General features: G+C 36.5%; 1 protein-coding gene across 1 annotated transcript; it reads right to left on the bottom strand.

Moving 5' to 3' along the window:
- Positions 1-2,218: 2,218 nt before the first annotated feature.
- Positions 2,219-5,658, bottom strand: LOC124399157 (amphoterin-induced protein 3). The gene has a single exon (XM_046869913.1). The coding sequence runs from the start codon at positions 5,272-5,274 to the stop codon at positions 3,880-3,882; it is 1,395 nt and encodes a 464-aa protein (XP_046725869.1). The 5' UTR covers positions 5,275-5,658; the 3' UTR covers positions 2,219-3,879.
- Between the last annotated feature and the right edge of the window lie 7,998 nt (positions 5,659-13,656).

The following is a 13,656-nucleotide window of genomic DNA, read 5'->3' as shown; positions in this document are numbered from 1 at the left end:
TTACCAGACATTACCACTTTTTTGGAATATATTTTAGTGCTCACCTCTTGTTGAAAATCCCACTGCACCTCCAGAGGGCTAAATTAATTCTAGTGCCTTAGAATCCTCCCCTTTGTGTCTTGTCATCAATGCCAAGCTGGAGGTAACGCTTTTTTTTTTTTTTAAATCCACAGCCACTGGCTACTTCTCTCTGCTGCCTCTGAGAAACCTTGATGGCAGGGCACAGTCTCCAGGCTCTAATCCCCAAGTCTTTGAAGAGTCTGATTATAAATGTTCCTCAAAGCCACTGCATCCCACTTCCACAGGGCAGACTATGATGCTCCAGTTAGAACATCCTAAATTATGGATCATTGATTTCACTGGTTCCCTTATAAGGTGGTGTTGATGAGGCACTTGAGCATAAACATCTGTACTATGCTGAACATGCTTCACAGCTAGTATAACATACTGTTTATGCTGTCTGCTTATATCAACCAGCAATTTCCAATGATAAGCTAAGCTGGCCTTGCTCGCGTGATAAGGAAACCTCTTTGATCCTCTCCAAGACAAAGGCTTGTCTGTAACGTTTTCTTTTGTTTGTGGTTTCAGAGAATTAGCACCTTTTTTTTTTTCTAGGATGGAAGGGAATTTTAAGAAATTCACTGTGATTCCATGTGTACCATTCCTGATTGAGACTGACCTTACAGACACTGTATGTGTTAGAGAGGCTGACCGGGAACAAGGGTTACATCCTGGTAAGGCTGCCACTGCTCCTGCAATACTTAATCAACAAACTTCCTTCTTTCACAAATCCTCACAGCCTATCTTCCATTTTGCTACACCTTCCCACTGCACCTACTGTTAGAAACCCACATTACAGCCTCTTATGTATTGCATTCTTTCTCCACTACCATCTTGTTCTACCCTGGACCTATTGTCTTTCTCCAGCATGGATGACTTTCAGCCCAAAGCGTCCCTAGGAATAAATAAATAAATAAATAAATAAATATGTTGCTTTATTTTTTTAATTGATTCTTCACTTTATTTGTTATGTGTTTGCCTATTCAGTTTAATCCCACGTATACAACTGAATGAATTTCTACATGTTAATTAAGATATTATTATTGTATAATAATGTATCACATGCCACTCTCTTATTCTTCTTCTTTCGTCTGCTCCCATTATGGGTTGCCACAGAGGATCATCCGTCTCCATACCCCCCCTGTCCTCTTCATCTGCCTCTTTCAAACCAACTACCTGCATGTCTTCCCTCACCACATCCATAAACCGCCTCCTTCCTCCTTCCTGGTGGCTCCATCCTCAGCATTCTAATACCGATGTACCCCATGGCCCTCCTCTGCACATTTCCAAACCATCTCAATTGTGCTTAATCCCTCACCTTTTCTCCAAAACGCAATCACATTCCTCACTGGTGGTATTAAATGTTCCATCACAGATTCCTTAGCAAATTATGTAGTTTTCTGAATTCAAAGAATCAAATTGAATAGGTGAAGGCATGGAGTGCCTCATTATCCCTATGCCCAAATTGGTTAGGGTTCTAAGGAGCATTATCTATGTAGCATTATACAAAACAAACATTCCCAACACCATTGCACCACCTTCACCAGTCTGGACTGTTGACACAAGGCAGGTCTATGGATTCATGCTACTAGTGCAAAATGCTTGCACAAACATCTATGTACCTCATCAGGAATTTATATTCATCAGTCCACACCAGTTTTTTCCATTCTTACTGTCTAGTTTTGGTGAGCCTGTGCCCACTGCAGTCAAACTTTTTTTATGTTTTTGACTGACAGAATTGGAGTTCTGCAATTGTAGTTATCAGCCTCATGGGTTAATGTGTTGTGTAATCTGGGTGGCACTGAATGTCCATTTATTACAGCTAAACGATGTTGAGGTGTGCAGTGATTATGATCAAATGCAAACTGTAGTCCAGTGTCAGTGTAGCAGACGGTTTACATTAACTACAGAGGAGAGGAGATGAGAGGAGATGAGAGGAGATGAGAGGAGATGAGAGGAGATGAGAGAAGTCACTGGTTACTCAAGAGCATGTTTAACTCACCCAAAAAAGAGAGAGAGAGAGATCCCTTTTACATATGGACCAAGAGGTTGCATTATTCTTTATAATATTGTACTGCAAATTGACTAAATTTAATAAAGAACCAATTCATACAAGATCTTGAAGCCTGGTTAATCAAAATATGTGGTATTTAATAATTTTAAATTAAGCCATTTACAGAAGAGCAAGTAAGGTGACACAAAATTCATGGAACAGCTACACATACAGTATTGGAATAACAATGCAAAAAAAAAGTACAATTAAAAAGAAACAGTTTCATTGTGACAGCAGTCAGAATATCTCCTTTAATTTCCTCAATTATTTGGACATTAAGGGATCAAAGTTCCATTTATAATTTTTTTTATTAAAAAAAAAAAAAATTGCTGGTATTGCAGGTATCACACAAGGATTTTCATTAAATAATCAAGCATGGAATGATTGTTGACTTTTGGAATAAAGGAGAATTGACACAGTATAAAACTGGCTTTGCTGCTATGAAACCACATCTTTGCCTGCTACATCTCAATTGAATTTGCATGATTTACATATAAGTGAATGGCCTGCCCACTTTTATCTGCACTTTCATTTTGTGAGATTTGAGAGATGAGAAAAAGGACAAAGCAAAGCTTGAAAATTGTCAAACACCCACATTATTCTTAGAGTAATCTGGTAAATTCAGATCTGTTCATGTCCCTGCTCAGATAATCTGGTCATCCCTGCAATGCAATGCATTGACACTGTGTGTGTGGGAAGGGGTCTATGAGCAAGCCTGTTATATAACTAAGTGCAGCTTTGCCTCTGCACACTTGCCATATTTAAGCATCAAAGATTTAATTTCTTCTGTAAATGTTATATATTTAAATCACAGCATAAACCAGCAGCAAATAGTGCTAAACACTTAACTAATCTAAATAAAACTAAATTAAACCAACAAACTTTAACGACAAAGACCGCTAGACAACACTGTCGTGGGCTATGGCTAAGTAACAGTCCTCATAGGAATTTATGGAACATGACACATATAAATGGTTTAAAAATATAATGAGCAGAATCTTGAGAATGTATATATTGTAACTACTGAGCTCTTGAAAACTCTTTTAGGTCTAAAAGGGCATCCGTGCAGATTAAATTATCTGAAAAACGAATTAAGATTACACAAACAGGTTCCTGTATCACTTATTTGCCAGAAACCATGAGTATGAAGACTTTTGCCCTAAGGTTTTCATTTGATTCACCATTAAATACAAGATGCCAACACAAACAACTTCATCCCACACCTGTCCCAAATTTAACTGCAGTTCTAGATTTAGTGGACTGTGCTGTTGTGATTCTATACAGTCATGCTATTTTGCTGCCAAAATATTTTCGAAGCAAATGATTAAGAGAATTAATCCTGGTCTTTATATTGTTTGCTATATAGTCACTCCTACACTGCTATGTGCCAGTCAAACACTATTTCATCAAAGCCTTAAGCAATATATATTTCATTGCTTCACACAATTTGACCCTTTTATAGCAAGATGGATGTTTGTAATATAAATGTATACTATGAAATGTCATAGAAGAATAACAGAAAGTAATAGTATTTTATTTGTCATTTTCCAGATTCATAAAATACATTCCGCAGTCATAGCTGTCTATTAGAGCACATGCTGAACTCTTTTAGTGGGATAAATAGAGGTAAATGCAGTCAAAATAGACATCATTTTCATTTTTCCAGCATTTGCATATCAAATTGTAGCAGACTTTTTTAAGAACAATGAAAAACCTGAAAAATTCAGTGGTTGTTATCATGTGCTGCATATGATCCTTCTAGTCTTCTAGTCAGCTTTACCCTCTGCTGTAAGGTGCGTATTTGTTTCCTCCATGAGTGGCTCAAGGAACACCAAATGTTTGTCTAGGTTAGATTTATCCATTAGCTTCAAATTTGCAGTTGGTGAAACTCCAAAGATGAATGCCAGAGACTGGTGGTCCTCACGAAAGCTAGAGATTGTTGATGAGTTTGGTGGGGCTCTGCAGCAGCCACACCTACAAGGGGTTAAATATAGATACACAAGTATGAGAACGAGAGTGATGGCACAACTCATTAGTGTGGTGTAACCGGTGCTGAAAGGTTCTGTTCTTAAAAGCTGAGGATATACAGTTAGGTTTACTTCACGAGTTTCGTTGGTCATCCTGACCTTGTCCACAGTTAGGCAGCGGTAGATTCCTGAGTCTCGCATCTGGACAGATAGGATTTCCAGACTGCCATCTTTTTTCAGCTGCAGAGTACCATTTTGAATCAAGTAAGTCATGTTGTCTTGGTGAGGAATAACCCAAGAGTAAGAGAGAACCACATTACTGAGTGTACCAGTACAATCTAATCTGACCTGATCCCCTTCATAGACTATCATGTCAGCTTTGGGAGAAATCAAAGAAATCATCTTTTCAATAGTGCAGTTATCAAAGAAGCGAGGGCTGTGGAGGAAGTTGACTGAGGTGAGTGGATCTCCAAACATTCTACATGAATATTCATTCTTAAAATCTCTTACAGCTTCATAACCTTCTTTTTCCCAGTGCCAAAAAATACGATATGTGGAACAGTCACATTCCAAGCTGTTATTATGTATGAACAAGCCTCTTCGTAAAGTTAAAGGCAACAGAACAATATCGTCCAGAGGCAGTTGTGTTATGCGGTTAGATGAGAGGTCAAGAGTGACCATCTTAGGATGGCTATGTTTGCGAATGGAGAAAAAGGGGAAGTCTGTAATTTGGTTGAGGCTCAGGTAAACCTTCTTCAGGTTGCTCAATCCCACCAGAGCATTGTTTTCCACGTGGGTTATGTGGTTGTTGTAAAGTAGTAGTTCTTCCAACCCCAGCAGGTCTTGGAAAGGGTGTTTCCCCACTATCTGCAGTCTGTTGGATGAGAGGTCAAGATGATGTAGAGTGCTAGTGTTGTGGAAGGCTGCTGGACTGAGCAGAGAAATTTGGTTATGAGCAATGCGCAGGACATTCAGCCTGAACAGTCCATGAAAGGTGCCTGGTGCCAGCCATGTGAGCCGGTTGTGGCTGATGTCTAGGGTTGAAGTGGTGGGGGGTAATACAGAGGGAAATCTCTCCATACCTACAGACCCACAGTTTACAATGTCCGAGGTGCACAGGCATCCTGGAGGACAGTTAGCGTCTGACAAATGAAACCAGAAAGCTGTTAAAACTATCCACGCTGTAGAGGTCATTCTGCTTCCACAGGTCAATAATAAAATACAGAATTTAGAATCCTGGATAGACAAAATAGGGTCTTTTTATTCTATGTACTCCCCAAATTAAGATATTTTTAAATAGCAACACCCAAATGCATATTACAGTATGTAATATGCAAACTCAGACGAGAACATTGTATACTTAGCAGTATGCAGTACTCACAAAATGCAGTCAAAGTGAGGTTCAAACAGTCACGTTTTGGTTGCTCCACTGATCATTTCTTACTGCTAAAAAAAAGGAGATTTCTTTCTAATCCGAATCAGTAACTGTCCACAGAGCAGTCCTTTCCAGTTTGTTCCATATGAGACACATATCCATCGTCTAAATGAAAATTGCAGTAAAACATGCACTAATCCTTGATCCCAGATTTACCTACCTTCTGCAGAATCAAAATAATCTCTCTCTCTCTCTCTCTCTCTCTCTCTCTCTCTCTCTCTCTCTCTCTCTCTCTTGCTTTCTCTCGCTCTGTTTTTCTCTGTATTGTATGTCTGTGTGTGTTTGCGTGTGAGCCTGTTTGTTTTTAATCCCTTCTGGAATTGTTTCTATTCACATCCTTCTTGCTTAGAGTCTACATAATTTCACACTTTAAATCTTTTTCCTGAAGAACTGTTTCCTGAGGTTTCATACATCATCATCATCATATGTTTTTACTTAAACTATCCTAACTGCTGTTGGAACATAATAAGCGGAATTCTGTATAGTATGCATTGAATTTTAAGCATTACCTCCCACCACTTGCTCCTGAGTAGATGTCAGCTGTTATGTGAGTGCTGGTCATACTAGCCTGAGGTTCTTTTCTACTGTCACAGCACATGAGTCTTGCATTGATTACACTTCACCATGTGCCGTTAGCACAGTGTGACACTGTGAGCCACACGATAGACCTCCAGTGAGCCAGAGCTGTTTCAAAAGGTATTTTTGAAACCTTTTAAAAGTATTTACAGTGCATCCGGAAAGTATTCAAAGCGCTTCACTTTTTCCACATTTTGTTTTGTTCTAGCCTTATTCCAAAATGGATTAGATTCATAACATTCTGTAAAAAATACCCTATAATGACAACATTAAAAAGGTTAGTTTGAAATCTTTGCAAATTTAGTAAAAATATATAACGAAAAAAATCACGTACATAAGACAGCTGTAAATAAGACAGCCTTTGCTATAACATTCAAAATTGAGCTCAGGTGCATCCTGTTTTCAGTGGTCATACTTGAGATGTTTCTACAACTTGACATGAGTCCACCTGTGGTAAATTTAGTTGATTGGACATGATTTGGAAATACAAACACCTGTCTATATGAGGTCCCACAGTTAACAGTGCATGTCAGAGCACAAACCAAGCCATGAAGTCCAAAGAATTGTCAGTAGACCTCAGAATTGTATCGAGGCACAGACCTGGGGAAGGGTGCAAAAAATGTCTGCAGCGTTGAAGGTCTCAATAAGCACAGTGGCCTTCATCATCCATAAGTGGAAGATGTTTGGAACCACCAGGACTCTTCCTAGAGCAGGCCGCCCAAGCAAACTGTGTGATTAGTGCAGAAGGGCTTTAGTCAGGGACGTGACTAAGAAACTGAAAAAGGTTCCAAAGGTCACTTTGAAAGAACTTCAGCGTTTCTCTGTAGAGTGAGGAGAACCTTCCAAAAGAACAACTATCTCTGCAGCCCTCCACCAATCAAGCTTGCCAGACGGAAGCCACTTCTCAGTAAAAGGCAGACAGCCCACCTGGAGTTTGTCAAAAGCCACCTGAAGGACTCCCAGACCATGAAAAACAAAGACTTTCAAAGGCTTTATACAATGAAGCATGGTGGTGGCAGCCTCATGCTTTGGGGATGTTTTTCAGCAGCAGGAACTAGGAGACTAGTCAGGATCGAAGGAAATATAAATGCAGCAATGTACAGAGACATCCTTGATGAAAACCTGCTCCAAAGCTCTGGACCTCAGACTGAAGCGATGAATTATCTTCCAACTAGACAAGGACCCAAAGCACACAGCCAAGATAACAATAGAGTGGCTGCGGTACAACTCTGTGAATGTCCTTGTGTGGCCCAGCTAGAGCCCAGACTTGAACCTGATTAAATATCTTTGAAAAGATCTGAGCCACTGTTACATCATTATACTGTATATGATTAAAATGTACAAACAGTGTGTTAGACAAAAATATAACGTTAAAAATATAAAAAAAACAGATGCATATATAAAGTTTTACTTTACTTTTGCATATATATCCCATGAAAAGGCATATACTGTTGCAGATACTGTTGTCTATATTTATTTTTTTTATAATTGTTTTTTTCTTTGTGTACATAATGCACATTTATTTATATGCTGAATGAATCTATTTGACTGATTTAAGTAGAATTAAAGTGGAATCACGTGAAATCATGTGTTGGGGACATAGAGCAAGGAGGAAAATTGTAATTCTTGTAATAATTAAATTCTGGCTCACACCTACAACCTGCAAAATCTCACACATGCAGTAATTGCACATTTAATGCAAATGTAATAGGTGCAAAAGCTTGGAGTCCCTTAAGAACAAAAAGATTGCCCAAGCCTTATGTTATGTAGTGCATGTTTAATATGTTTTAATAAAGATGTCTGAATACATTCTTATAATAACGTTTTTTTTAACCTAGTATTTTTTATTTATTTATATAAAACTTTATTTAGTGACGTATGCCCCCTAGTGGTTATCACTGTTTGGTGACAGGAGCTTGTTTAGGTCAGTGTATGTACATGTATACGATATGCATAATGACCAAAGGTTGGGGAAGAAATCAATGGGTCACTATGAACATGCAAGTGAATAATTGTAATAATTGTAGTTGTTGCTCAACACATAGATGGAGATCTAGGTTGGAAAGTGTAATGTTTGATTAAATTGATAAGGCCTGACAAAATCAAAATAAAATAAATGATAACTACATACATGTTAACCTTTAACAGAAGATAATTATGGCAAACTTATAGTTTAATGATGGGGGAAAAATGGCAGGGATTAATGGCCCAATTTAGAAGTTAATAAGTGGTTGATTGGTTCATCACTCTTGCAGCTGCCAGCAAAGGTCTCAATGAATAGTTCACCCAGAATGAAAGAAAGCCACCAAGGATCATGTAATTATATGTGAATTCTATTATGCTTAGTAAGCCCAATAATTGTTGGATTAAACACCCCAATTTATATATCAATTTATTTATTAAATAAAAATGTGGAAATTTAATTAACATTTGGTGTGATTCAATTCTTAAACTTGCACTTTGTACATTTGCACAAAGTCTGGTATTTTGTAGGATCAGGGTCAGGTGTATGATTAACTGATTATACAAAGGAGATGCTAATGATCATCAGTCTCATAGTTGAAGCCTGGTGCATGTCTACAATCTTGTCCCTGTGGTCTTTTTGACAGCTCTTTGGTCTTTCCCATGGTGGTAGAGAGGTTTGAATAGAAGTTGATGTTGAATGTTGATTCTGTGACAGGTGTCGTTTCTGCACATAACGTGTTGATATTGGGAGTACTTTCCTAAAGGGACAGGAATAATTTGGTCTGTGAGTCAGAATTCTTGCTAAATTGGTACAGGATCAAATACTTATTTTACTCGATAAAATGCAAATTAATGTATATACTTTCTTTAATGTTTTTTTTATGTTTTTTTTTATGTATTCTCTCTATCTCTGTTGAATAAACCTACCATAAAAATTCTAGACTGTTCCTGTTTTTAAGGGGGCAACCTCACAAAATTAAAAGGGGATCAATTACAGTTTTTCTTAGCTGCTTTGGAGCATTTCTCGGATCATACCTAATATTTGCAAACCAGTACGTGCATTCTCAAAACAATGTGTACAAACAGCACAACACAATAGATTTCTTGCAAAAGACTGTACTTTTCTTAAGATCCTTAGTTCATCTCTCAAAAGTAAGTATTTGTCTCAATAAACATGTCATTCCCATCAGAATGAAAAGTCCCTTTGACATTGTTCACAAGGAAAATCATCAAAATATTTAGTTATGTTGTCAGTATGATGGTTTGGATCACAGTGACTGAACATGCACAAAAATCTGACTTCCATCTGTACTGCATTTATGAATTTCAGCAGCACACATTCATTTACTCCGTGCAGCTTGGGACGGTTTCTCAGCAATGCCTTGGGTGGTTCCATGAAATTCCGGAGTAAGAACAAGAGTTTTGAGGATGGATTAGACTGTAGTTAATGTCAACAGTCTGCTACATTGACTCAGGACTACTTTTCGCTTCTAATCATCATCACTGTACCCCGCAACATCGTATATCTGCTATAAATGGACATTCGGTGCAACCCAGATGAGGATGGGTTTCCTCTCGAGTCTGGTTCCTCTCAAGGTTTCTTCCCTATGCCATCTCGGGGAGTTTTTACTTGCCACAGTTGCCACCGGCTCGCTCATCAGGGACAAACTTACTTATAAAGAACATCTTCACTTTTACAGTTTTTCTTAGTTGCTTTGGAGCGTTTTTCAGATCAGAAATGAAATTCTCAAAACTACTTGTTCAAACTCCACATCATTTAGTCATTTGTGCTCATCATAAGAACATTTCTCATTGCTTTGAATAAATTGCAAATGCTTTGGTACATCATTTAATGGATTGTGTACAAGTGTCTGCTTTTTCCTACATTATCAGTTGTTTATGTCATGTTGATCAAAATGTATTATACTAGTTTACAGTGTTTCTCAGTTGCTTTGGAGCATTTCTCTAATCATCCTTAAGATTTGCAAATCAGTAAGTGCATTCTCAAAACAATGTGTACAAACAGCACAATACATTGAATTTCTTGCAAAAACCTGTTTTCTGCTCAAAATCCTTAGTACTTCTCTTAAAAGTAAGTATTTGTGTCAATGAACATATCATTGCCCTCAAAATAACAAGTCATTTTATCATTGTTTAGTAAACAAGATAGTCAAGATGTTTAGTCATTTTTTTCAATATGACAATGCTTTATTTTTAGTATTTCCTGATTTAAACTATGTTTTGGATTACAAGTATTAAAATGCACGAGGCTGAATTGGCAACTATGAATTTCAACAGCACAAATTTACACATTACTGTATGTGGGATATTGATTGTAAGAGACCGGACAGGATTCACACTTTTTTAAATTTTTCTTTACTAGTGGACTGACTAAAAAATAACAATATATTGTCATTGTAATAGAAGATAAAAATTTAGGCAAAACATTTAGGCATCAGTTCATTGCATAAGTCAATAAATGCAAAATGGTTAAGCTAGTTGTGAAAATTTATCAAGCTTTTCTTGGTAAATGTGTCTTGAACTGATGAATTGTGCAGATAAACCTTGAATGTCACTAATGAAGGGGCGTGTTCACTTTTAGATCAACCAATTTTTAACTAGTTCCCTAAAATATGTCAAGGCTGAATCTCGGGAACCTTTACTGTAATTGGCGAGTTTATATAAAAAGAGCAAAACACAGATTTACAATTGTTGAAAATGGAAACAAACATGGTCGAGAGCCAAAAATAAGGATGCATGCTAGAAGGGTATGGAGGCAATATAGAGGAAGAGGAAGAAGAGGCCAGACACATAGACACATTTCAGATGAAATTAGAGCCACTATTGTGGACCATGTTGTCAATCATGGCCTCACAATGGTATTGCAAGGGCTGACAGACTGGGATGTCAGGGGGTAGAAACAGATTACACTGTATAGTGCGGCATGTGCAGAAGTGTTTTCTATGTTTACCTTTTGGAATTTTTATTTTTGTGTCTTTTTATTTTCTATCACAATGACATTATATTGTAATTTTTTAGTCAGTCCACTAGTAAAGAACAATAAAAAAGTGTGAATCCTGTCCAGTCTCAATATCAATCAATATCCACAATCAATATCCCACATACAGTAATGTGTAAATTTGTGCTGTTGAAATTCATAGTTGCCAATTCAGCCTCGTGCATTTTCAATACTTGTAATCCAAAACATAGTTTACATCAAGAAATATGAATATAAAGCAGTCATATTGAAAAAATGACAAAAAAGTTTGACTATCTTGTTCGTAAACAATGATAAAAGGACTTGTTATTTTGATGGTAATGATATGTTCATTGACACAAATACTTACTTTTGAGAGAAGTACTAAGGATTTTGAGCAAAAAACAGGCTTTTGCAAGAAATTCAATGTATTGTGCTGTTTGTACACATTGTTTTGAGAATGCACTTACTGATTTGCTAATCTTAAGATTGATTCGAGAAATGCTCCAAAGCAACTGAAAAAAACTGTAATCACCACATTATCTGTGAAAAGCTGCTTTGAGACAATGTTCATTGTTAAAAGCGCTATACAAATAAAAATTTATTGAACTGAATTAAATAATGTAGGAAAAAGCAGACACTTGTACACAATCGATTAAATGATGTACCAAAGCAGTCGCAATTTGATCAAAGCAATGAGAAATGTTCCTATGATGAGCACAAATGACTAAATGATGTGGAGTTTGAACAAGTAGTTTTGAGAATTTCATTTCTGATCTGAGAAACGCTCCAAGAAAAACTGTAAAATTCATCTGCACAATTGACCAATTCAAGTCACATTTACAAAAAAAAGTTTAATAGAAATTTTAGATGAAAGATGATGACAAGTGGTTTTACCATTTTGCATTCAATGACTAATACAATGAACTGATGCAGAGATGTTTTAGGGTTTGAGATTATTTAGGTGAAACTAGTATAATATATTTTCATCAACATGACATAAACAACTGATAATGTAGGAAACAGCGGACACTTGTATACAATGAATTAAATGAATTTTCAATTTGATCAAAGCAACAAGAAATGTTCTTATGATGAGCACAAATGACTAAAAGATGTGGAGGTTGAACAAGTAGTTTTAAGAACTTCATTTCTAAACTGAGAAACACTCCAAAGCAACTAAGAAAAACTGTAAAAATCTCTCTCTATATATAAATGTATCTCTCATTGTAGTATTATGAAATTTTTTTTGTTTAAAGAGGGTTTTATAACCTTTCCTAGATTTTTGCAGCAGCAAAAAGTGCATGTCTGAAACTTCTTTTAAACTTTCTTTCGGCTTCTCCCATTAGGGGTCGCCACAGCAGATCATTTGCATGTTTGATTTGGCACATGTTTTTACACTGGATGCCCATCCTAACGCAACCCTCCCCATTTATCCGGGCTTGGGACCAGCACTAAGAGTGGCTGGGGTTGGTTCCCTGACCGGGGATCGAACCCGGGCCGCAGCAGTGAGAGCGGCCCGCATCCTAACCACTAGACCATCTGAAATTTCTGTTGAACTTCAATAAAATTTTTTTTTTTTATTTGACTTGTATTGATGAATTGTGCTGATGAATCTTGAATGTCACTATGTAAACCTTCAATTGGCAACAGAGCAAAACACAGAATTACAATTTTTTTGAAAATGAATGAACAACCAAGAAACGAATAGATACTATTACAGTACAGTAAAATTGTGAATCCTGTCTGGTCTCTTGCAATCAATATAAATAACATATGCAACCAAACAAATACATTTGTGCTGTTGAAATTCATAGATGCCAGACAGAAGTAATTTAAATTTCGTGCATTTTCAATTACTTTAACCCAAACTGTAGTTTATATCAAGAAATACTGAAACTGTGCACCGTTATACTGAAAACATGACTAAACATTTTTGATGATTTTGTTTGGGGGACATTTCATTCTGATAGTAGTGACATGTTTATTGACACAAATACTAACATTTGAAAGATGAACTAGAATTTTAAAAAAGGTACAGGCTTTTGCAAAAAAATCTATATATATATCCATTATATTGTAATTTTTTAGTCAGTCCACTAGTAAAGAACAATAAAAAAGTGTGAATCCTGTCCAGTCTCAATATCCATTAATATCCCACAATCAATATCCCACATACAGTAATGTGTAAATTTGTGCTGTTGAAATTCATAGTTGCCAATTCAGCCTCGTGCATTTTCAATACTTGTAATCCAAAACATAGTTTACATCAAGAAATATGAATATAAAGCAGTCATATTGAAAAAATGACAAAAAAGTTTGACTATCTTGTTCGTAAACAATGATAAAAGGACTTGTTATTTTGATGGTAATTATATGTTCATTGACACAAATACTTACTTTTGAGAGAAGTACTAAGGATTTTGAGCAAAAAACAGGCTTTTGCAAGAAATTCAATGTATTGTGCTGTTTGTACACATTGTTTTGAGAATGCACTTACTGATTTGCTAATATTAAGGATGATTAAAAAAAAATTCTCCAATGCAGCTGAGAAAAACTGTAAATTAAAATCTTTCAAGAATTGACAGTTTTGTAAAATTCTGTTTTTTTTACACTTTAAAAT

Source organism: Silurus meridionalis, chromosome 16, assembly GCF_014805685.1.
Source record: "Silurus meridionalis isolate SWU-2019-XX chromosome 16, ASM1480568v1, whole genome shotgun sequence".
In the NCBI taxonomy this organism is placed as follows: domain Eukaryota; kingdom Metazoa; phylum Chordata; class Actinopteri; order Siluriformes; family Siluridae; genus Silurus; species Silurus meridionalis.
This window is presented reverse-complemented; position numbering and strand designations above follow the sequence as displayed.

Excerpts from the sequence above, each read along its gene's own strand:
- LOC124399157 (XM_046869913.1), bottom strand. The coding sequence starts at position 5,274 with ATGACCTCTACAGCGTGGATAGTTTTAACAGCTTTCTGGTTTCATTTG.